The sequence below is a fragment of the Acinonyx jubatus genome, chromosome F2 (genome assembly GCF_027475565.1).
Source record: "Acinonyx jubatus isolate Ajub_Pintada_27869175 chromosome F2, VMU_Ajub_asm_v1.0, whole genome shotgun sequence".
Classification (NCBI taxonomy): domain Eukaryota; kingdom Metazoa; phylum Chordata; class Mammalia; order Carnivora; family Felidae; genus Acinonyx; species Acinonyx jubatus.
The window spans coordinates 30681345-30708335 of NC_069394.1; the positions used below are offsets into that span (position 1 = coordinate 30681345).

General features: G+C 35.5%; 1 protein-coding gene across 4 annotated transcripts in view; it reads left to right on the forward strand.

The window, feature by feature from the left end:
• Nucleotides 1–26286, forward strand: part of ANGPT1 (angiopoietin 1) — a 240978-nt gene extending 214692 nt beyond the window's left edge. For all 4 annotated transcript variants that reach the window (XM_053208648.1, XM_053208647.1, XM_015070434.3 and 1 more), the window contains 2 exons: nt 12183–12313; nt 23852–26286. In XM_053208648.1, coding sequence (XP_053064623.1) covers nt 12183–12313; nt 23852–24012 — 292 coding nt within the window. In that variant the 3' untranslated portion in view covers nt 24013–26286. The remainder of the gene's footprint in view (nt 1–12182; nt 12314–23851) is intronic.
• The last annotated feature ends 705 nt before the right edge of the window (nt 26287–26991 follow it).

Sequence of the window (26991 nt, forward strand, 5' to 3'; positions counted from 1 at the left end):
TGTTTCCAAACTTGAGTGTGCATATAGTCAACTAGGGTGTTTGTTTAAAGTGTAGATTTCTGGGTTCCATATCCAGAGATTCTGATCTTGATATAAGGCCTAGATCTGTCAGTGTTACCAACTCCACCCAGGTGATGTTGATGCAGAACTAAAACTTTAATGACTCTAAGAGGAGACACCATCCTTGCTGGTCTTGTGGTGCTGATAGTTTAGAAGATAGAAGAAAACATGATATAGCTGGCTTCAAACAAAAGTTGCAGCTGCAGTATGTTGTAGCATGTCTTTATTTTTTTTAATCAAAGAATCACGGACCTTTTTAAAAAAATGATGGCACTATGGATCTTCTCCCCAGAATAACTGAAAAAACTGAATTTTGTTTATATTTCTGTGTGATTCAACTCCACACTCAAAGTCCAGGGGTAAGAACACTTGGAATTAGACTCTAGTTGGGCAATAAAGAAAAGTGGTCTATTCAGCTGGGGTTGAGGATGGATGAGATACATTGGAGGAGATTAAAGGGTACCAGGAAAGGCTTCACAGAGGAAATCCTTGGGGATTTGTGAAATATGAGTAGGTGTTCAAGGAGAAAGTATGGAGGATGATGGCAGAAGGAGAAAGGTCATAAGATTCCAGCCAAAGAGGCAACGTGGACAAAGACCCAGAGATGGGAGAGAGCCTGCACCAGTTAGAAAATAGCAAGTATCTCATATGTGGGAGTTCACTGTGCTACAGAAAACAGAAGGCCATGTTCCATGATAAGGAGTTTGGATACTATCTTATACTAATTTTGAAGAGAAATAAGCACACTGATGATTTTGGTCAACAGAAGAATCTGCTTATGCACACTGGAGCCTTATTTGTAGAACTTATAGCAACACATTATCCAAGTACAACAAGAGAAAGTATTTCCTCTTTGCAAAGAAACCTCAGACAATGCCTCTCAATGGCTTTCAGCATTCTACTCACCCTTTCCCCTCTGTCTTCCCCTAGGGGATGCTGGAAAGAAAGTTTCTTGCTGCTCTTTAAACAGACATTAAAATGAGAACAAACCTACCTCCCTTGAACTTGCTTATGCTAAAAAAATCACCAATTTCAATCACAAGTTTTACAAGGTCTTGACTTAATTTTGGGGGGAAAAAGCAAAGCCATAAACTCTTTTAGATGGCCATGGTCTTTTGGGCACAAGAAGGGTGTCCAGTCAGTAATCCACTCATGGGGAGCTGACTCTGTCAGCCACACATGACCCCAGGGGAATTGAAGTATGTTTAAGGGACTGTTTGTATTTTTTAGAGAGGTCTTAGTGCCATATAATTCATTTGACACTCATTTTTTTCTACATATTCTTAGAAAAGGGGAGGAATACTGGAAGAACTTTGCTGTATTTAGAACTAAAACTAGAGAATGAGTACAGTGTGTATTTATGAACTTTGGAAAGTATGGTTTCATGGTCACAGACTTCATGAAAATTATCTTTACATGTACAGAAGAGAGTGTACTCTCTCAGCACTATGAAGAGGCACAGAAATAACAGTGTGCGAGTTCTCTGTTTTCCTTACAGGAAGAATTTCTCCTGAGTTTTGAACACAGGCAACCTTCATGCCATTGAGAAACTTTGAAAACTGTATTTTACTGGACTTTGGAACAGGGATAGTTGGTAACAGTGTTTCCAGTGTGAAGACCTTGAGGAGATTTGGGTGGCTGATAAACTCATTTTTACAGAGTTCTACATTATATTAATATTTGCAAATCAAGGGAGAGACATTAAAATGTATGCTGTGAAAACAAATAGGTGGAAACTTACCATGCAATTTATGCATGTATAATGAAAACCAATCAGAAACAGAGAACAAATAAAACTGGAAATTTATCTTTCTCAATCAGAGCACAGATTCCCATGACCAACACTATCTCAAACATTTTACACATCTTCCACTAAACATGATCAAAAATAAATAACAGCTACCTCAGGGCATCTGAGGCTTAAGAAGCAAATAAGATAACACACTCCTTCTTAGCATAATGGTTAGTTTGATATACAGCAATGCTGCCAATTACTCAATAATCCATTTCCATCTAAGAACAAATGACACCAATTCAGGAAGATTGAATATGATGAAGAAAGCTGTTGGGGAGGAAGGTTGACAATTACAGGATGAGTTGCTATGGGTGATCATTTTCAGGGATTTTTTTCCCCAGTATCAATTATGAGTAAAGAAAGGGGAAAAAAATCACATGCTGGATTCAGCCAATAAAGCACCCTATTATGTCAAAAGAAACATAAGATTCTCAAAAAGTTGAAAATTTAATTTATAAAGAATAAACATTTGAACTAAAGGATCATTATTCAGGCATCTGGGTTAAAAATAATATAGACCTGGGGTGCCGGGGTGGCTCAGTAAGTTAAGTGTCTGACTTCGGCTCAGGTCATGATCTCATGGTTTGTGAGTTCAACCCCACGTTGGGCTCTGTGCTGACAGCTCGGAGCCTGGAGCCTGCTTCAGATTCTGTGTCTCCCTCTCTCTCTGCTCCTTCCCCACTCATGCTCTCTCTCTCTCTTTCTCTCTCTCTCTCTCTCTCTCAAAAATAAATAAACATTAAAAAAATAATATAGACCTTAAACTAGGTAGTTAGTCAGCAAGTTTCTTGTCCTTTGTACTTAGTATTCTGCTTGCTCTATATAGAACGAGAATAATTTTCAAAGGAAATGGCACCTTATGAATTTGAGAAAATTTCATTTTTAATTTCTCCAGCTTACTACCTACATGCACGTCTTTAATTAGCTGCATCTCTATCTCATTATTTTCATCACTCTCCATATGTTTATGTATATCTATCAATATCATATATATTTTAATTTAATTTAGATTTATTCATATAACTTATGTTTCCTGAGCTACTGTGTATTTTATGGTTATTGGTTAGGGAAGTTTGATTCCCTAAGTTGTAACAATCCTTTAAGGATTTTATATGTATCACTTCATTTAATCTTCAGGACAGTATTAAAAGAACATAATAATTTTTAGAGCCATTTTACAGACGAGGCAACTGAGGATCACAAAGATTAGCTAGGTTGCAAACCCAGAAAGTTAAGTTCCAAACTCTATTCTGTTATTCTGATTCTGGAGGCACACATGTACATGACATAATCTTACTCTTCAGAAGCGAATATTTTATTTATCCATTTGTGTGTGTGTGTGTGTGTGTGTGTGTGTGTGTGTGTGTGTGTGTGTGGAGTATGAGGAGAGAAAGGAAAGAAAGAAGAATTTTTACTAATGACTTTATTGTTATCCATTTTCTTCATTCATATTTTGTACCACACCACCTATAGCTGTTTGATCTTTATGTCTTTTTAAGCATCTTTAAATCTCTGTCATATTCTTCATTTTTGACGAGTCAAACTTCACATTATTAGGTCTTTAATCACCCTACTTGCACCCTCTTTTCTTTTGAAACTTCTTTTGAACTTTTCCTTCTACATATAGATTTATATCTATGAATGTAGATCATCGCCATGCAGCTGTCTATTGTAGGATGTATTCACTTATATTTTCATACGTGGACTGACTTTTTTTAGATATTTTCCTATCATTGTCTCACATACTCCTTGACAGGCTCTTGCAAACAAATAATTATGTTCACTTATGGAGTAAGACAATATAGCTCCAACATTTGAAAAACAGTGTTGTACATAATGACACTGACTTAATAGAGCCTCCTCCAACAGAGATCGCAGCCCTAGATCCAACATTGGAAAACAAACCTTCTGTCCTCTAACAAACAAGGTGAAGTTTTTTTTTAATTTTTAAGTTTATTTATCTATTTGTAGAGAGATAGAGATGAGAGAGAGAGAGAACAAGTGGGGCAGGGACAGAGAGAGGGAGAGAGAGAGAATCCCAAGCAGGCAGGCTGTGTGCTGTCAGTGCAGAGCCCAATGCAGGGCTCAAACCCATGAACCATGAAATCACAATCTGAGGCAAAATCAAGAGTCGGATGCCGACTAAGCCACCCAGGAACCCTAAGGTAAAGCTTTTGAAACAGATTTCTAAATGAATATCTAGATTCCAGAGGGAATTATGCGATAGAGACACGTGTACAGATATAGGTACCCTTGTAAACTCAATGGTCTCATTTCTCATATGGACTCCCCAGTATTTATTTTAATGGGTTATTTCATGAGCTATTTCTTCAAATATCAACAGATACAAATGAATTACATCCTCATTATAGCAGTATCCCAATATAATTTCATCAGATTATTAAAGTCATTAATATTGGGCAAATTTCACATCAGAAAATAAATGCCCAGGGGGCTTGAATTATAAAACATAATTAAATTATAGAGTTAAAATGTTATTACATGTAAGCCATATCTTGAATGGGTAAAACTTAAATTCTAAACAATTTTAACTTAGTTCATAATTGACTCAAATATTTATTGTATGCCTGTTGTGTTTATAGTATAAGGAGTTTATAAAGATGGCTGGCTTATAATGTGGTAAGGAAGAGAAAGCACACATGTAGATAATAATACTACAGTAGACAAAATGAGATGTGCCACAAGAGAAGCAATTTATCTATGGAATGACAAGTTAGAGGAGAAGGAAGAGAGGAGGCATCCTCTGCAATATTTGTGCTTGTCTTGAAGATTGGCTCATTTTGGAATTGTGAAGATAGGGAGAAAGGTACCAAATCAGTAAAGCTCTCATCATTTAAAAGAACAAGATACACTAGACAATCCCGAACTAGAGAGAATAAAATGTTTATCTCAAAAATACTATTTTAAAAAAAAGATAGAATATATATATATATGTATATATACACATATATATATGTGTGTGTGTATATATATACATATATATGTGTGTGTGCACACACACATATATATGTATATATATATAATATAGGACTCAAGTCTCCCCTTGTGGTAAGATAAATTTATATTCTTTCCTGTATCTCAGGGTTTCCAGACTTAGTAATTTCCACTAGAACTTTATATACTTAACAAAAGGGCATTTAAAACATAAAGAATTTCAGCTTCAAATACTAATATAATAAAAGGAATAAAATATATCTTAAATGTTTAGTATCCAAATAACTTCATTGTCTGTCTTTTCCCTTGATATTCCCAGCACATTCAAATGACTGATGAAAACCCTTTTCTTTCTTATCTTTTTTTTATTGTAAATTGTGCTATGGATTTCACAACCCCTATTTATTTATTTATTTATTTATTTATTTATTTATTTATTTATAAATGTTTATTTTGAGAGAGAGAGAGAGCTTGAGCAGGGAAGGGGCAGAGAAAGAGCAGAAGAGAGAGATTATCCCAAGCAGACTCCTTGCTGCCAGCGCAGAGCCCAGTGTGGGGCTTGAACCCAAAAACTGTGAGTTCATGACCTGAGCTGAAACCAAGAGTCAGACACTTACTGGACTGAGCCACCCAGGTGCCCGTCACAACCCCTTTACTGAAAATATCCTCTTCATCCCTCTCCAAAAGTCCATGTCCTCCATATCCTCCAAAGCTTATTTCTTCCACCAGTTTTTTGAACAATTTAGCATCTTCTGAGTTTTTCTCTCACCCTTTTTCCAACAATACTAATTATTTGTATACTTCCCAACGATGTCTTCATAACACCAAACAAATGCTTAATCTTGCTAGAAGCCTAAAACAAAAGCTCTTTTCTCTATATATGTTTTGACAAGAGATACATTGTCTTTATTTTCAGCAGAAGATGCCACCTGTATCATTTACACTCCATCTAAAAGACATGCTCTGCTAGTCTCTGCTAATGGTGCCCAGCTCTTTCGGTAAGGAAAGGAGGGAAGTTAGAGCTGAGACAGCCCTGGAGCAGGAGGAACTGGGAGAGAGCAATGTTGGGAAACTCAGTCAGATTGAGTCATTGTTACCAGGCTTTGAAAGAAAACCATGGAGGTCATTTTGCATTTTCTTCAAGTGATTGTGAGGAAGACAAACTAGTTCCATATGGTGGCAGGGCAAGAGCTCAGAGCAGAAGAGAAATCTGCTGCATGAGATCTGCTCAGCTTGTCAGTTTGAAAGACCTTAGAGTTCAGATATCTGAGAGTCTTTCTACTGTTTTAAAGAGCCAAGGCCAAACTTCAATTTGTCATACATACAACTCCCACTGCCTTGGGTAATGAAAGAGCCTCTTGACTTCCTGAATACCGTAAAGATGTAAAAATGGAAGAAGCATAGAAGTCTCTTAAGTAGATAAAATTAGTGAGAAACCAACTTCATGACATTGGGCTGCCTATTTTAAAGAAAAGAAAGTTACAGAATCATTTGTATGATCCATAACTATTTTGAAGTCTTTTATTTAATAATAGAACTTGCTATTGTCCTACATTTATTAAGAAATAGAATTTAGCCTTTCTGGTTATTTAAATTTCTATAAGTGAAAGAAAAGGGATAACTATGTGTTCATTGAGGATGACTAGAGAACCATCTCCGATGACTAGGGAGTAGTGACTAATTTCAACATGCACCTGTCTGTTTCATTTTTCCTTCAGATGCTTATTGAGGGCCGCCTGGGTGGCTCAGCTGGTTAAGCATCCGACTCTTGGTTTTGGCTCAGGTTGTGATCTCAACGTGGTGAGATCAATCCCTGTGTCTGCTTGGGATTCTCTCTGATTCTCTCTTTCCTCTGTCTCTGCCCCTCCACAGTCATGCACATTCAATCTCTCTCTCCCTGTCTCCCTCTCAAAATAAATAAACATTAAAAAAGACGCTAATTGAAAACAATCATAATGCTGACATTCTGTACAGCCACTGACCAAATCATGCTAAGAAATGTGGGGGTTTTATCCTCATTAATTAGGAAAAATGGGTTTAAAAGGATGAATACCATCATTTTACTCAGTGGCTACCATTTTAATCATATCTAATCATGTTCTTTGCAGTTTTTGTGTTATTTTAGGTGTTTTGTTTATTTTCATTTTGGGTTTTGGGGGGTTTTTTAGTGTTTTTTTTTCATCTTCCATATTTCGGTCCCTAAGCCAAATACTTTACTCTGGAATAATGTTTGGTTTTTATCTCCTAACACATCATCCTTCATGAAAACCACATCTACACTGGCTGAACATAAGAAATAAATGTCCAGGATTCCCATGGTGTTATTTTGGGGGAGTATTCTTTATAATGACTCACACTTCAATTTTCCTTTCACTACATTCGTATGCAAGGCCAACTTTGGCCCTTCTGTATATTGACTTCTCTTTTGTAAAGTGAAGTATCATTAACATAGAAGAGAAAGCCATGGTTAGTTAACTATACATAAAGACTTCAGAAATTAGACAGAACCACTGTGTAAAAGAACCACCTAAATATTCTGTTTGAACCTCAATTTAAATAAGTTTCCTTATCTAATTAGAAAAAAATACTTGGTGTTGGTGAATGGCCAGCTCTTAGTTTGCCTGTATCAGATAACTAGCTAGGAGTGTTGGCTTTGGGTCAATAATTGCTGTTCTGTACTAGCTAAATAGTTGCTAAGAAAGATTGAGCTGCTTAACTGTTCAGATGACCTACCCTTGACTACACAGTTGCTCCCAGAATCCTTGTGGGATTCCACAGAAGCATAGTTGTCCTCATTTGTAAATTTCTTAAAATAGTGGTGAGAAACATATTTTTATGAAACACCATCCCTGTTTCTCAGTGCAAGAAAATGACTCTCCATGGTGCCTCTTCCCTAGAACATTCCCCTGTGACATGCTAAGGATATAGACTCAGACACAGTGAATACTACTATATATAAATTGCAGGTTTAACTCGGTCTTGTACAGTGAAAATCCTCTAAACGTTGATCTTTTCACTTTTATTTATTTTTCATTGAGATATAATTGACATATAACATCATATTAGGTTCAGGTGTATAACACAGTGATTTAATATATGCATATAATGCACAATGGGCCTTCTAGGAATGGGGTCAACACATGGAAATGTGCACAGAAATGAGAATATGTTGATTTGAGGGGTAAAGTAATTGATAAGGCTGGTCAGGAAATGGTCAGGAAATAAGTGATGATATGTATGGGGTTAGGTGGCATGGGAAAAAATAGAGGATGGCAAGATCTTCCAAGTCTTTGTAAACCACAATAAGGCATTTGGACCTTATCTTTCATGTGTTGGGAGAACAACTGAGGGATTTTAACCAGAGTAGAAGAATAATGAGATGCAGGTTTTTGAATGAGCCTTACAGAGCATGGATTTTAGGGCAAAGGGGAAGGAGCAAGATTCAAGGCAGTGAGACCAGTTGTAAAACTTTTCTAATACAGAAGAACTGCCAGGACTAGAAGACTGACCTTTTGATGTTGATTAAAAGGATCTGCAAAAATATTTCTTTTTACTTACAGACTCTAACATATAGCAATAATGTAGTTTGTAGAGGCAAAGGTCAGGAAAAGGCATCGTTGATGTTTATTCTGCCCTTTATATGCTTGCACACATATTTAGAGATATATGAAGGCGTCCTTAAACTTGTAACAACTGATGGTATAGTCATACAATAGCTCGCTCTAAATGAAGGTGGAGAAGGATATGTAATAGCATGAAAAAATGGTTACAAAATTATGTGTGGAAAGCATGGTGTAAAGAAATACGTAGAGTACAGTTTGTATTTATACATGAAAAGAAACTATTTTGGAAGGTGCAAAACTAATGTAAGTGATTACTTCTAGACAGGTAGTTGAGGCAGGCCTGTGGGCAACAACTTTATGTGCATTGTTCAAAATTGTTATAAGAATATGATCAGATATTACATATATATTTTAAAATAAATATTTTCAATTTGGAAGGGGAAAACAAGGAAAAGACTAAATGCACATAAACCATAATGTCAAGAGTAGTTATATTCAGAGATGAGATTTGTGTTACTTTCTATTTTCTTCTTTTTGCTTTTCTCTACTTCCTAAATTTATAATTGGGCATTCCTATTGCCATGATAACACAAAGAAACCATTGTAAACTATGAGGCTTAAACTGCAACCCTCTTGTGAAAGGATAAAAGTATAAACTATATCCAGCACATAGCAGTCACTTACTTAATATCAATAGAACATTGGTGCTCAAGTTACCTGCAAATGATAGTGTAGAAAATTATCATGTTCTGGAATCTCTAGCCCCATCAGTGAGCTTAGAGCTACTAACAGGATACTGGTATTGACTTACCTTTTGAAAAAAGAAGGAAAGTCATCACTAATCATAGAGAAGCCAAGAATCAGAGTTGGAATTTAGCATGGCTCATCCAAGAGCACCTATGGGCAAAACTCACCCAGTCCCAGTGGAGCAGGAGATTTTAGGCCTGCAGTTGCAGCCACATAATTTTGGAATCATTCATCTTCTTCCCCCAACTGATTCTGTGTTCACTAAACAAGCAACTTTCCAATTATAATTTGGCTTTCTGTGTGAAACTCTAAGAAAAATGTGAGCCTGGATTCCACAATGTCCCCATTTTGAGTGTAAGTGGCGAGCTAACAAGAGTCTCTCTTAGCTTTGAGAGTGTGTGGCTATCTCTGAAAGGCTGAGAAAGTGATCAAATCTGGAAGGTTGTGAATTCACACGGGTAACTTGTCCCAGGCTCCAACTGGTGACCTCTCAACCTTACTTTCCCCTGATGAAACCCGCCTCCAAGTGGGCTGTCTACAACCTGAAATGTAAATCCACATTTAAAAAATTCTGCAATTCTTGGGGTGCCTGGGTGGCTCAGTAGGTTAAGCATCTGGCTTCTGCTCGGGTTGGGATCTCATGGTTCGTCAGTTCAAGCCCCGTGTTGGGCTCTGTGCTGATAGCTCAGAGCCTGGAGCCTGCTTCAGATTCTGTGTCTCCCTCTCTCTCTGCCCTTCCCCTGCTTACACTCTGTCTCCCTCTCTCTCTACTCAAAAATAAATTTAAAAAAAAATCTACAATTTTTGTCACCAGTGATTTTTAGCTGGCCCCTCAGAGTTTTAAAATACAGGCTTATATATGAAAATTTACCTTTAGAAGCTTCCCCCAACCTACTATTAACTATAGGTTCTATTAATCATTGAAAACAACAAAATTTGAGTAGGGCTTAATTGTATATTTTGCTCTGACTCAAATCTGCAGAATATCTGTAAAATGTTTTCACACAACCATATAACATTACTGTTATTTTCTAAAATTAATATCAGCCTTGCAAAATAATAAGTGGACCTTTACATATACTTAGGTGCAAACCCAAGTCAAATATAGGTATCAAAGAATGAAAATCCAAATATTAATTGATCTGTATTATTTTTTTAAATATTTATTTTGAGAGAGAGAGAAAACGTGAGTGGGGGAAGGGCAGAGAGAAAGAAGGAGAGAGAGAATCCCAAACCCGTTCTGTGCTGTCAGCAGGGAGCCTGATGTGGGATCGATTTCACAAACCATGAGAGCATGACCTGAACCGAAATCAAGAGTCAGATGCTTAACTGACTAAGCCACCCAGGTGCCCCTCATATTATTTCTGTTTAATAATAATGTAACATTTGTTCAGAGCTGGCCTAAGTCCCAGTAGTGTCTCCCTCATACAGAGATATTAACTATATTGTGAGTGGATAAGATTTATAAATAAGACTCAGGTACAGAAGTGGTAATACACGTGGATATGAAAAGAATATTCCTAGATGATTTTAATGAATGAGAACTGAGGAACCATGTTAGGTAGGGTTGGAAAGAACGTAGAGGGTCAACTAGAGAAGACCTTGTATATCAAATTGACAACCTGACAACCTGAGTATAGCTATTCTGAGCCCCGAGGAACCACTGAAGGACCTGAGAAAGTGTGCATTTGTTCCAATTGCCCAGATGGATATAAAACAATATATATAGGGTCATTAGGAAATGACCAGACATCAGAGAACTAATTACATTAGGCATCAACTGTGATTTATCCACTAGTTTTTGAATTATAGACTAGTATTCTTCAGTCTGCAAAGAGTAATATAAGATACTAATTGAGAACATAAATTCCCAGTCCTAGTGAAAAGGCCTTTTTCACAAATAACCAGATGATTTTTTATATGTACAACTGTTGCAGAGCCTCGGATGTACGTTAATTTAAATTTTATATAAGAAATGTTTCTAGAGAGTAAGGTAGGTTAGGTTCTTTGAAGAATGCCATATTTGAGGTTAAACAGTTGGCATTTTGAACTTAATTTTAGGGATACTCCTAGACTATAAGCCCCTTAATGGCATGGCCCTTTGGTATATCTTAAGTGCTTAGAATAATTCCTGGTATGTAATATGTGCTCAACAAACATTTCTTCAGGGAATGTATAATGATTAAGAACTTGGATTTTAAAGTCAAACATAGCCAGATTCCAGCTTATTTATCTTCTCTAAATCTTGGAATGCAAAATTGGTATATTGATGCTTAGATCACAGATTTAATATAAAAGTAAATTAAAGAATAAATGGAAAGCATTTAGCAGATTGTTTGGCACAGAGCAAGTCCTCAATCAATGACAATTATTATTAGTATTGCTGTTAAGAATAATGTGTACACATAATCACTGCTTAACATTAACATAGTTGTATGCTGTAATGGCACTCTACAAGGCATTTTTTTCTTTGGAGATTAATACTTGTAGTAAAATCAACCCATTTTCCTTTTGTGGATCCTGTACTATCAGAACCATATGAGTTTGAGTATGCATTGTGAAAAAAAACCAAACACACAAGCCATAGAGAATTTTGCTGTCATTTGGAGTCTTCCTTTTCTTCCTTTTCTTTCTTTTCTTTCTTTCTTATTTTCTTTCTTTTCTTTCTTTCTTATTTTCTTTCTTTTCTTTCTTTCTTTCTTTCTTTCTTTCTTTCTTTCTTTCTTTCTCTTTCTTTCTTTCTTTCTTTTTCTTTCTTTCTTTCTTTCTCCTTCCCCTTTCTCCCCCCTCCTCTTTCTTTCTTTCTTCCTTTCTCTTTATTCTCTTTCTTTCTTTCTTTCTCTCTTTCTCTCTTTCTCTCTCTCTCCCTCCCTCCCTCCCTCCCTCCCTCTCTCTCCCTCTCTCCCTCCCTCCCTCCTAGATTGGGTCTTGCAGTAGTTTGTTAAAAGGGCTGAGTGCAAAGAAGGGAGGAAATAATGAAAAAGGCAAACATTCAACAAACTGGTCTTATGGGTTCTGTAATTCTGTTGAATAGCTTATCTTTTTCCTTTTTTTAACTTCAGGTTGTATTTAAAGGGTCACACTGGGACAGCAGGAAAACAGAGCAGCCTGATCTTACATGGTGCTGATTTCAGCACTAAAGATGCAGATAATGACAACTGTATGTGCAAATGTGCCCTCATGCTAACAGGAGGTAAGTCCTATGGGGCCATTCTCTAAGTTATGTTTCATTGGTTTGAGGCTTGAAGTTTCTTATCTATGAGAAAGGACTGTGATCTTCTGGTCAGGAAACTTAAGAGCAAGTCCCTAGAGATCATTTTGTTTTGCCCACTAATTTACCATGTGTTCTCGTGCAAGACATTGCTAGCATATTTATAAGTTTGCCTCCTCCCCCATTGTCTGTAAAGGGGGCATGCTAAGCTTGGTTCTGAAAAAATTCTTTAGCTTCTTAAAGTGCCAGTTATTCTACCTTCTAAATAATCATAATGATACCCATAGTGGAATGAGTAACAATTTGGGAATTCAGCATACACGGGAAAGCCAACAAAAAACAAACAAAGAAACAAAAAAAACACCTTCTTACAAAGTATTTTGCAACTATGTAGTACAGTTCATTGACCATTCTATTGAAATGGAATAAGAAGAATAAAGAAGTGTACTGAGATCTAAAGTTATAAAATTCAGACCAGCAACACTAGGGCTTTTCAATGTATGGTATTGACTTCTGCAAGACATTTGAGCTGGTCTAATAGATACCATTAAATAATACTATATCACCGAGTAAGAAAGATAAATCCTTTTTTAACCTTCTCATTGTCTTTGAGCCTTCTGATTGTGTCAAAAGAGAAATTCTCAGTTTGGTGCTAGTGTATCTATAATACTTCTTGAACACTTACTCGATAATCATTCAATAATCTTTAGAGCAAAGAAGGAGAAAACCCTTAGGCCTCAGGCTCAGGGCCTTGGTTAGACAATGGAACCTACCTAGAAGTGAATAAAGTGATCTTGTTTTAATTGTATTGGGTTTTATATCTCCCTTTTATTGTAGCAAGTGGTACTGTTTTCTTCTTTAAAAGAATTATATAATCTTTGCATTTTTAAAGTATTCACAATATTTGATCTATAACAAATTATTGATTTAAAGAAAAAATTAAATATTAATAAAAATTATAAATGGATGATGGCAAAAATCTGTGAAGTTGATGCATGACTGGCTGAAGTTTGAGAAACATGTGACTGAAACCCAATGGCAAGCAAGGTAGCTCAAGTCAAGCTATAGGTTCTGGCAAGGAAGGAGTTGGCACCCAACAAAACTGTAAAGGAAAACTTTTTTCCAGTGCTTCTCTTCTCACAGTTTTTTTGTTCTTTCTCTCTCTGAATGGAATAGCAGTCACTCCAACCCTCAGCTTTCCTGGTTCTCCTTCTGTGTTAATCTACAACAAACCATGTTTTCATTGACAGTAAGGAAAAAAAAAGCCTCGAAATCCATTATTATATATTAGTATATGTTATTGCATAGGTTGTACTCCCTTAGTTGAATGCCAAACCAGCTGTGTGAGATAAGCAGGGAGACAAACTCTACCTCCACTTTGTACATAAGGAAAATAAAAGCAAGTTAATGCTTACCATTTTATATTTAACACCCAGCACAGTAGATGTGGCACACAGGAACTCAATTAAAAGTATGGTACATGAATACATGAACATTTTGTAACCCTTGAAATCATGTTCAAATTTTGAAGCCAGTGAAATGGATCATTAGGTTGACACTTTGTCATCAGTTAACAGAGCATGGAAGAATAGGGAGGGGTGGTTTTACAGAAATCTTTCCACCTTCATCCCATCCCCATGTCCTCCATTATTACCACCACCAAATCACATCCCATTGACCCCCCTCCACCACACTTACATTAACGTCATTTCAACATGGGACCAACTCTAGTATTATCAAAGCCAACCTGTTACGATTCTTCTTCTATCATATCCTCCTCCTTAAACTTTAAAATGCTATTCTGGCATCATATGCAACCTCATCAAATAGGTAAAAGTCCTCTATATGTAACTTTATGACCCCCTCCCCAAAACAGTTGTTAAAATTTAGATTGGTACCCACAGGTTAGGTTTTAAACTGTTTTCCTGAAAGAAAAAAAAATTTTCATTACTTTCCTGATCCCATAAATGGAATTGTCAACAACTTTATACAGAGACAAAAGGACTTTGATTGTCTAGTTTGCTGTTCATTTTAATATTGAAATGTGCTTCATTTTCTCCATGTCTGTTTTTACAGATAGCTTTTCTTACCAAATAAATGCAATGCCTGAAAGAACAACAGTAAAATATTTCAAATGTTGCCTTAGAAGAGCATTCCAATCTGTTCATATTTCTGTCATAATAATGAGAAATATAGAGCTAAGCAAAGAGGAAAATGCACCTCTTGGTTGTTGGTGAGAAAATTTCATTGCTCAGATTTATGATTTTATTTCTGCTTCAAATGATTGAACTTTGTCATGTTCTTTCATCCATAATCATTCCTGGACCTGCTTCTTACTCACCAATAAACACATATGTTGGGGAGAGAAAATTTCCACTTATTGCTTGGGCTGGAATAGTCTAACTAAATGTGTTTTTGTAATAAACGCCATTACCCTATCAAATATCCTTTTGAAAGAATCCAGGCCTTGCAAACCTATTCACTCTGCAAAGCTAAAATGTGGAATTTAGATGGCTAAGAACTGGAGAGCATAAGGATGAATGTCAATGACAGTCCAGGTAACTTGAGTATTGCCTGGAACTTTAGGTCCTACTTAGCTACTCCCCACTACCAGTATTTATTCTGTCATAGTTTCCCTTAGAACCATTTTCTTCATCTAATGGTTTTTCCTTTCTTTTTTAATTTGTATTTGAACTTGCTGCCTATTTTAAATAGTTTCCTTTAAGCAATAAGATTTTATAGTCTTTGAAGCTAATAATTCATAGTTTTCTGTCACCATCAATTAAAGTTTTATTTCATCTTGTTTATTTACAAAATTTTTCCTTTGTTTCTTCTGAAAGAAATTAAGAGTAGAGTAAGATTTATCGCCCACTAACTGTCCTAAATAGTTTTGTGCAAGTACATGCAGGGATTTGGGTTGGCGAATGTGGTATCGTTGCCACCTTTATATGACAGAGATTGAACAACGAGAGATGAGCTTAATTGAAAGCAGAAGGTATTTCAGTTAGGCATAAAGTAGAACATTTTGATCTTTCTTTATTCTTTCCCAATATCCTAACTTCTTAACTTTCTTCTATCAATTTAACATATTTTTAACAAGTAACTATTACAGATCATCTACTCTTAGAGAAATGAGCAAGACAGAATAGAACTTGAATCTATTGAGGGAGACCATCAACAAAAGAGTAAGCAATAAATAACAATTTCAAACCATAACCAGTTTCAGAGGCAAAATATAACGTGATGGAGTTGTTGGAGAAAGGGGAAGTAACTTTAGATGGAGTGTCCAGGGATCAAATGCTGCCAGGGAGGATTGTTCATTTCTAGTGGTGGACATCTTCAAGAAGAGAATATAAAGCTATTTTATCTAAAAGAGCTTACTTATGCATGTTCCTGCAGTTGAGGGTCTAGACAAGAAAGTCTCTACTTTCTTCTGGTTCTGTGATTCTATTATTCCATGTACTCACTGTGGCTGATGTAAGGAAAACCATGTGATATTATTTTTCAGTGCATGGGTTGTGATTTGTAGTATAGTGTAGAGTGGAAAGGAGGTGTAATGGGCTGAGAAAGTACATTTACATCAATAGAAATAGATACCACAATGCTTTATACCTCCTTTCCCAGAAGTATATGTACTTGTTTCTACCTTACCAGAAAGCCAGCAATTTTTCCATCCAATGTAAATGTTGAAAGTTTTTCATGTTTTGTTACAGATTTCTTCTGGGACCAGAATATATATTTCAAGGTCAAAATTGCCCCATACAGTTGCTTCTGTGCAACTGCCCTTTTAATTAATACTTAAATAAAGGTGATTTATCAGCCCAGATTTATAAGCCAGAAATGTCTTTGTTCTATGATGGAACTGACCTTAGGAAAATTTGTAAGTTTTCTCCTTAGGTTTCCTCCTATATGTAGGATATTGTGAAAAATCCATATACTTCAGTATTGGGAGGGACTAAGTTAAGAGATGATTGTAGGCAATGTTTTCAGTCCTGTAGGACAGTTCGTTTTGTGCCTTCCTGAGCCCAAAGAAAGGAATCAGTTTCTTTTAAACTTAACAGTTTTATCTACTCTTTAACATTAAGAAAATGAAAATGTAATCTCATTCAATGCATGCTTTTGTTTTATAGGGATTTATTGTATATAAAAACAAATATGTAAAAATCTTCTGACTCCAGAATTCTGAAAAGGAACAACTTAGATTGTCACATTCAAAGCGAATATTACATTTCAAGAAAACGGGGTCTTTAGTACTAAATTAGCATTCTTCAAATAGTCTTTCTAAAAGACTATTAGAAGCTACAATTACTAAAGGTTGCTGACAAAACAAAACATGGGATTGTTTTACATTCTGTTCCTTACCTTACTTTTCTTTCAACACAGTTTCCACATTTAGTGTATAATATAAAAACTATGTAAAAATGTGACCTAACCTTCTACAGAAAGAATCTGTTGTGGTAGAAACTCTGATCTCTTTTCCCACGCATAAACTATGTCAGACGACAGACAAGACTTTGCTAAAGCTAACAAAGGATATTTCTCAGTTCAGCCCTTAAAAGACAGGATAAAGCCATACACATAAATTTCTTAGTACACCCTACAACTTCCCAGATGCTAACAGCAGAGTTGATAAATGCTTGCAGAAAGAGTTGATATTGCCTGCTATATAATCTTGAAGACAAAATGAAAGAAATTAGCAGCTTCTCCAACTGGCAAATGACGCTGAGTGACAAGATCTTTGGGAAAATATAATCATCTTAGAGTTTTTAATAATCCAGGAAGGATGTGCTAAGCATTGCCAGATAACTGGCATTCCCTAGGTTTTAAGGCAAAAAATGTTGAGGGAAAAGATCCATATGGATAATTTAAGATTGACCACAGAAATCTACATTGCATTACTTTATTTCAAAGCAATTTCTCATTTGTACATATCCAGTACACAAAATGTTCCACAAAATGTGTGTTGCAGAGACTCTGTGCTGTCTACTACTATATACTGAGTGCCTAGCACAGTGCCTGGCACATAGTATGTGCTCAATAAATATCGGTCGAGTGAATGAATACTTTATCACAGGCTCTGAAAGGGCATTACAAAGTCACAAATGATCCCAGTGAGAAGGCATAAAAGTAAATCAGTGTGAGTCTGAATGTGACTGTTGCTTGAACTGAGGTTTAAAATACATAAGTATACATATGTATTTGCAGGCACACACATGAAACAATTTGATGAATAGAAGATATGAGAATTGGGACTAAATTTTAAGAATAACTAAACCCCAGAAGACTAAGCTCGAGAACTGGAAAAATGTGTTAGATTCCTGTCTTCCAAGTAAATATGAACATTTCTAAGTACAAATTTATATTCCTATTTTCTGAAGGAAATTTTTGCTTATTGGGAAAAGAAAAGCAGAGAATATCAGAAAATGTCTTTCAAATGGTAAATTTGGAAAAAAAAAAAAAAAAGTGAACCAGAACTGATAGTCTCATAGTACAAGTCTGCCACCGAAGGTTAATAATTGACAATGCATGAGAAATCATCAAATGCTTACTTTTGTGTTATTTTACTCTCATTATAATATAGCAAATATTACTGCACTCATATGAACAGGCATTTTTGCATTATCTTAAATGGTTTATATTTAATAACTTACATGACACTTCTAAAAACCCTTTGAAATCAGCACCACAGTAATGCTTTTGGCAAGAAGTGAGATACAGAAACATTAGATAATTTACCAAAGGTCACAGAATTAGCACTAGAGGTAAGATTTGAACACAACCTCCAGATAAGCCATCACTTTATCTGCTCCTTCTCCGGCCTCTGTTAAAATGAGTGGCATTCAAAGGCAACAGGTATCTCTCTATTTTACTGTTTGCAGCGCATTAGCAGGGATTTCCTCATTTAAACCTTAAAAGTGAAATGAAGTGCAAGGGAGGGAAGAGACAGTAAGAGAATACCTAAAGGTTTTCAGTGAATTCAAGATCACTGGCCAGGATCAACAACTTTTCATCTTTGGAACAAAAAGAAGAGAAAGGGAAAAAAAGCCAAGTCCTTGGCCTGAGAGGGATATAGCATGAGGTGACAGAGAGAACACAGACATCTAGGAAAGGTCCTTTGCCTCCCGCGTGCTACTCCTTGAGGCTACCTATGGATAAGGCCAAGTTTGTGCACGTGAACTCAGTAAGTGATTTTCATAATGAAAAATGGCACCATCAGTTTTGTGCAGCCTCATTCTTAGTTAGCAAGAGAGGAACTCTTACGTTCTGTGCAAGTTCTTTTGTGCATTGCTGACTAGAATGTATGCATTGAAAATGAATGAAAGAAATCCATAAGAACAGATATATCTTTACAGTTTGTTGTACTTTTTACCTTAGAAAGGAAGTGTTGAGAGACATTTTGTTTAGGATCAGAAAAATTTGAGAGTTAGGTTTCCTGATTTTCAAATAAATTTGAACTTCCTGAGTACAAAGTTTAGAATCAAATTCCTACTTTCTGGGCAACGTTTTATTTATTGGTGATAAAATGTGAGTTTTCTGCTTCAAAGATAAAAGACTGGAATGATTTTTAAAGGCCAGAGAGCCAGGCATAGTTAGGACAAAGCTAAATTTTAATGAGTTAAGTGTAAATGAATTAGAAACATGCATCTCAGATTTCTTATTAAAATATACATGAGGTTACAGGTTATAAAGAAAAATGCTTGGCAACGTACAACCCAGCAGTTGCCAATCTTAAAACATTTGAGACATTTTATCAGTTGTCCCAACAGCAGATGGACACTGCTGGTTTCTTCTGTCCTTTGCTTGCATCACTGCGTTCTTTAAAGCTTAAAGTGTCTTTCCTAGATTAACTTCTTTAGCATATTGCACATTTGTTATTCCTAGGCACACAGAGTTAATATTTCCCCAAGATTGTAAAGCACATATAATATTATTCAGCTACTTGGTATCTTATCAGAGAGGAACTGCAAACCCAGGCATACTCTCTATATGTTCACAAAGAACACCTTCATTCCATGCAAATTTACATAGGTACTGGTTACCCAGGAGCACACAGGATTATCTATGAATGCCAAGGAGTACATATGAGTAACAAGGACTCCACTATACTTTTGCCTGTTTTCTATAATCATGCTTTAAAACCTTGTCTTTTCAGGATTTATGTTTAAAAGAGCTGGCCATGTTCAATTTTTTCAAAGAAAAGTAGAAAGTAGAAATTCCTTTGTTGTTTTACTGCATGTGTCAGAGGAAATGGAATACTTACTTGCACACAAATAACTATTTTTGTTTCCTTGTAGTTCAGAATATCTTATAAAGGACACTGCAACAAAAATTGTCATGAGAAATAATCACCCTTTCTTTTTGTGTCGTGCCATCTTAATTCATCATCTTTATTATCATCAACTGCTCTGATAGTCCATTATGTGCATGGCCCACTGGTCTTAAGATAAAGCGTCAAATACATTAAGGTCTTTGGTTTCAACATGATGTCAAAAGAAATCACTGAAAACAATTGTTCAAATCATGTTAGTTACTTAAATGCCATTGTTTTTACAATGCAAACGTTGCACAACTTACTCATTTGGGTCCAAATTATTGCATATTTCTCTAAGAGACCCTACCAAGCAAATAAGGAGATATGTTGGCACTGATGACCTGGTCTTTATTATTAAATCATTATGGTGCCTGCCCCACAAGATGTAATCCTTTGTGTTCCTACCCTAAACCTTCCATCTTCCTTTCCACATAACTTACACTAAGCACTTATTTAGGATTCTACAGGACCGAATAGTCAATGTGTCATCTTATTTGGGCCATACAACTATGCTGGGAAAATGGTTGGCCAGACATTATAAACCACATTTTATGAATGAGGAACTAAGTGACCATGACCTTGGAACCATCTCCTTACTGCTAGGCATCAGTGTCTTTATTACAGTACTTGCCACATTAACTCAGGTTGTTTGAAGGATGAAATAAGAGAATGCATATAAATACTATAGCATAGTCCCTAATGTATATTAACTATTTTATAAATATCAAATATCATTATTATTATTACTGCTTAGGATCTCTTGGTTATTAACTGGTGCCATCAGCATCAAAGTCTGGATCTTCTAATTTCTTGTCTGGTACACTATAGGCTTTCCATTGCCCACAAGAAAATTTCTGAAAATAAAATAAAAACCTCTGTGTTCTCTCTCCTGTTTATTTTACTAGCCTTTTGTTGTCTAACCCCTTGCCCACTGGCAGTCCAGTCAAGCCAGGCTGCTGACAGACACTCTCTCCTACTCTCTCAGGGTACACACTGTGTTCAGAATTTCTTTCTGTTCAGTGAATTCACATTCATTCTCAGGACACAGCTCAGGTGGTAAATAAGTCAACTTTGTGGACCCACTGACAGGACGTTCTGCCTCTGTATCCGTAGGTTTCCTTCTTCTCTGTTTAACAACCCTCACCTCATTGTTAAGCAGTTTATTGTCTCTCCCATGAACAAAACTGTGCAGTCTTTGAAGACAGGATTTCTGTTTTATTCAACCCTGACCTCTATATCTTTCTGTTGGTTAATATTTGTTGACTTGATTCTAAAATCATTTTTTCCCCTTCATTATTCTGCCACATATGCTCAGGATGACTTTGGCAGACCATAGTTACAGAATGAAGGTTCTCAATAATATTTGATTAAACATTCAGCCTGATAGATCTGGTTCCCTTGGTTAAATATTGGTTCCTATTTCGAGAGAATGTTTTGCTTATTCATCTGATGATGGACAAGTAGACTGGATAAACTCTAAAGTTTTCCATGAACGTTGTTCAACTTTCCACCAAGACTGCCTGTTTCTTTACCTTTATTTCCTGAGAGTTTCCCCCGTGTTCACTATGTTCCAGTGAACAAGCTACACTGATGTTCTTTTAGTTTCTAAACATGTGAAGCTCTCTTTCTTCCTCAGAACATTGGCATGTGCTATACTCAGCTTAAAAGAGTCTTTCCACATCTTCACATGGCTGCCTCCCTCTCATCCTTCAGATCTCATTAAATACCAGCTTGTTCTGTGAATGTGAAAAGTCAAGTAGGTCTCCTTTTATTCTCCTTCATAGCTCCTTGATTCTTTTCTTTCTTCTTCTTTTTTTAAATCATGAAGTATCGTAAGTATTTTACTTATTCGCTTGCTTTTTGTCTGTTCCTCACATGAGAAGTAAGTTCCATGAAGGGAGGGACCACTTCTGTCTTATTGAGTATTGTGTTAACAACAGTCACAATAATTACATATTGAAGGAATAAATAAAGAATGAATGAACGAACACAGTAGGCATGGATGTTATATATTGTGATGTCTATCAAATATAACTTTTTAGTAAACTAAACTACTTCAGACTCTGAAAATTTACAAGGAGAAATAGTAAAAAACAGCCAATCTGTCAGTAAGCTTATAGTCACTCCCCCAGTCATTTGTTAAGCAAACTGTTAGGTACAGTGCTAAGTACATGAGGTAGGCCTGTAAATAGACCATGCCTTTACATTGTTCTTAGGATATTGGATAAAAGACTGTGATTTGATCTTCTGACCTTCTCAGCTTGAGGCTGCTATTTTCTCATGTTAACTATGACCCAGCCATATGGTCTTCTTTCAAGATATCCAAAATGCCATTCCCCTTACCACAAACATTACCCTCCTTTACTCATCAGAAAAAATATAGAAGATCAATTTGTCTGATTCTCTCACGTGCCCCTACTGTTTCTTGTGTCTTTGCTAAACTCATCCAAAATTTCCTAATGAATCTACCCTTCAGCCTGTGCCCTTTATTGCCAGGCTACTGTTGGAAACAGACTTCTGTCTTCACACAGTTGTCCAGAACTCTTGTGACTTTCTCTAAACCAAACAAAAATACATACTTTTACCTCGAGTACCTAATGTAACTTGGAGGATCATTCTATGATTCATAGAAGTTCCTAATAATAGAGTAGCTGCCTTTCCTTCAGAGACCATGGTGGATATTTGAAACACTATGAAAGGATCATTAACATGATGGAAGAGTGCATCAAGAAGGTCAGAGAAAAGGAGGAGAAAGTTGAAACACTGGAGCAATCAAGTTGGGTTTCATTTGGTGTTTTGAGTGTCTTTAGGGTAAATGCATTCCCTAATATTAGAATGCTTTTTGTAATACAAATAACATATTTTTACTAGTTGTATTTATCAAAAAAATTTAAAGGAATTAATCTTAAGAAAAAAATGTGGAATTTTACATTTCTTCCTTCCTTGCCAAACAAGAACTTTCTCGTTTCTCATGTTTTGACTGCATTAACATCTATGTTGTCTGCATACAGTTGGAAAAATAGCATTTAATACAGTCTTTCCAAATTCAAGACATACCTTATTCTTCTCTAATATGCGCTGTGATTAATACAGCTTGCTATGTCTCTAGTATGACTTTATAAACACAACCTTGCTGTATTCATCTTCCAAAATTGAAAAATGAGAACAAGCTTTTCTCCATTTAACTTTTTCTAAAGTTTCTGCAAAATTATGCTTGTGTTATACACAAGTTAACATCAGTTAAACATCAGTTGTACAGCTTTCTCTTTCTTTAGCTATTAGTCCCTTAGGTATAACTCTGTAATCAAAGGGAGGTCAGCTGTATCCAAATAAAAATATGCCAGAATGTCTCTGGCATAGATCTCTCCCTAAAGATTTCAGTAGTGTTACTTCAGGAGACAGAGAAAAAGTACTATGTTTTATCTAAAAATCTAAGAACTTAATTCATTAAAAAAATAAATTACTAAGTTACCCTTACAGAGAACTATACAAGCATAGGATCTCCATGTTGCTCATCAAGTTGTTTTTCTTTTTAATAAGTTTTGAAAGAGCTTGAACAATCACAGAAAAAAAAATACTGCTGTATAGACACTGTATGGCTACTATTGATGAACACTTCTCATATTGCTGTAAAATATAGGGAGAACATAGTAATTCAAATTCAATTTGTGCATCATAGTCATTGCCCGGTATCCAATTAGTTTCAGAAGCAGCTGAGGGCCAGTTGTTGGCAAAAATATGAAGTAGATGGAGAACATTTCTTTCACTCTATGTAGATATCAGTTGTCAAAGCTTCTGAACTTCCTCACTAATTATTGTTCTAGTCCTAATAACAAGCTTAACATGGAATGACTAAGGGTATCTGCATTTTACTTGCCCTACATATAAATCTAGGTCTGAAATAGATCTTATCTTGAATCCCAGAAGTTTCCCATCATTACAATGGGAAATGAGTCCCAATGGAGTGACCCTGAAGCTTGGTTTCCATGGAAGCTTTCCTCTGTACTCATACATTGCCTAAATTGGATGTCGCTTAAAACAGTTGCACTTACCCAGAAGCTTTTTGTTGAATGCCTCATATTTGCAAATGGTCATAACAAGTATAAATGAATTCCACCTTGGTTAATTCCACTAATTTCCAGATGTTCAATTTACTTATAATTGTTTCTTCTCCTTCTTTTCTCTTTCATTATTAACTAATTTTTCAGGCTGGTGGTTTGATGCTTGTGGCCCATCCAATCTAAATGGAATGTTCTATACTGCTGGACAAAACCATGGAAAACTGAATGGGATAAAGTGGCACTACTTCAAAGGGCCCAGTTACTCCTTACGTTCCACAACTATGATGATTCGACCTTTGGACTTTTGAAGGCATAATGTCGAAAGGAGTCATAAAAGCAACAAAAAAAAAATCTGAAGCTACCAGATAAGAAACTGCTTGAAAACTTCTGAAGCAAACAATATTGTCTCCCTTCCAGCCACAAGTGGCATTTATGTGAAGTCACCAAGGTTCTTGACTGTGGACTTGGAGCCTTTAGAGTTCACAAAAGTCTCTAGATGGGATTAATCGTGTTCATAAGTCTTGACTGTGGGGAATGCCACTCACCATCATGTTTTAAAAAGGGAAGAAACTGCTCAGTTCACTGTGCTTCAAACTACTACTGGATCTTATTTTAGAACTATGGTAGCCAGATGATAAATATGGTTAATTTCATATAAAAACTGCAGAAGAAGAAGAAGAAGAAGAAGAAGAGGAGGAGGAGGAGGAGGAAGAGGAAGAAGGAGAAGGAGAAGAAGGAGGAGAGAAGGTATAGGAAGAGGAGGAGAAGGGAGAAGGAGGGAAATGAACAACAACAAAGAAAGAACATACATGAAAAATACAAACAGGCCTGCCGTAATCCTTTGGAAAAGATGTATCACACAAGTGAAATGGTGTTATTTCTATGCAAACCTACTAAAAATCAGTTTATACTTTTGCACAATTTTGATAAAAGTTTAAGAATAATAGCATTGCCCTCTAAGTTGGTTAAATGTTAATGGATTTCAGAAGCCTAACTCTTAAGTCATACTTACTAGTTGATTTCAGTTAACCCATCTTCAAATGTAAATTCCATTTTGGTAAACCATAATGACTTGTAGTGCATGAAGAATAATAGTGTGAGTTAGAAACATGCTCCATTTACTCTGATTTTTTGATACAGTTTTCAGAAAAGAAATAGACATGATCAAGTATGGACATATAAAGCAAAAAATTACCCCCCATGCTACAGTTTTCATTTACTTTAAAAACTGAGTGACATATAAATATATTTATAGCGTGAGTAAAATTTAAAGAATGTGAAATATACCATCAAGCTCTTAAAATAATATACATGCATTTAATATTTCCTTTGATATTATACATGAAACCAGTATTTTAGAGTGTATTCAGTTGGAGTAAAACCAAATAAACTGGAACAGTTCATTTTACAATATCTTCTTGCATGTGTACACTTAAGTGTAACTTCATTATTTTTAAAATCACCATTTCAATTCTTCATTCTGTTATTTCATGCTAACTTAATTTTTGCTAATTAAGTGAAACATGTTTTCCAGATTCACCCTGTTCCAGTTTCTAGGAGAGATACACTTTGAAGTCTATAAAAATAAAAGAAGAATTATAAATACCATTGTACGTAGCATGTTTATATCCATGGTAAACCTAATAGCTGTTTAATCTGGAATATGCAAGATTGTCCTTCATTGAAGCAAACAAACACAAGTTTTGAAAGAAATCTACTATACTATTTTACATTATTTCTTCACGTTTTTCTCTCTCAGGCTCTGTTTTCATAAGCAACTTCTGATTTTTAAAAAATTATTTAGTGGAGAAAATTGTCAAAATTCTGTATTAAACATAAGGAAAACACCCCAAAAGAGAAAATTAATCAGTTGTCTAAAAAATTGTGACTTCTAGCTACTATAATTCTCTCAATGAAAATATTCCTATGGGATAATCTATCTTAAGTGAATTTGGGGGGCACAAGTTTTTGTGGCAATTTGAATTTAGTACAGTATTTTATCAAAAATAAACACTGCCTCTAAGTGTTCAAGGTTACAGTAGTGAAGCATTTTTATCAAAATGTGAGTTATTATGAGGTAAGAAAACTGAAATACATATTAAGTGTCCTTTCTTAGAAAAATAAGCTTGTTCAAGGCAACAATATAGATTTCCTCTATTTGAGAGAATAAAGCTATTCCATTTTTAGGAAAATATTTTTTAAATTTGCCATCAAGTCTTCATGTTCATGCATCTGTAACAACCCTGTTTTGCCTCACAAGTGACATTCTCCCATATTATGCAGTTGTTCAGTTCTTGGTGACTCCTTCATAGCACTGTTCAGCCTCTCCCTCTAAAGTCCTTCTTGATTGTTTTCATTTAAGTGAATGAAAGTGAGTGTTTTGTTCTTTTGTGTTCCTACAGATTTTTGTTACCCGTCTTTTGATAAATACTATTTCCCAACTCATATTACAAAAATAAAATGAAATAATGAAAAAAAAAAAGAAAGCATGATATTTACTGTTTTGTTATCTGGGTTTGAAAAAATGAAATATTGTTTCCAATTATTTATAATAAAGCAGTATAAAATGTTTTATGACTTCATTATGTGTACTGTGTAATGCTTACAGCTGTGCAACTATTTAATATGTGTATCCTTTACATTTTAATTATTTCAAGATAAGATAATTAGGTATTAGGATCTTGTATTTATGTTTTTATCTCATTAAACTTTATGTGGTTTCTAGACCATTTTTCTCACATCAGTCACAGATTTATTTGATTTTAAATAAAACTGAAAATGTATTCATTCAACCTCATCTCATTTTCAATAAATGTTTTACAAATTTTAAAATTAGAGATCTATAGAAGTATGGAATCACTGGGAGAAAAAAAAAAAACTACTAAATTAACTAATCCCTCAATCTCTGAAAAACTTCCAGTCTGGGATGTGATAAGAAAGCTTAGCTCCATTAGAATGTTAGATCAAAGCAATGGGTCTCAGTCCCACATCTCTGTATGGTTGTATGTTCTACCAGTTATGAATGCCATATTATCATATAACAATTGACAATAAATTCTGGGAGCTCTGAACTGGAATAATGGGAGATGTGTTGAATATTTGAGAATGGAATAAAAGGGAAAGCATAAGGAGGTACTACCAGCCCATCATGCCTGTAATCCTATCAGTGGTCTTATAAGGTCAGTCTCCTTAGAAGGAAGTTTCTTACTTTGCCCCTTGATTCTGCACCCATTAACACCACACTGATTTGAACACTTATTAACTTCCATCTACATGATTGAAAAACA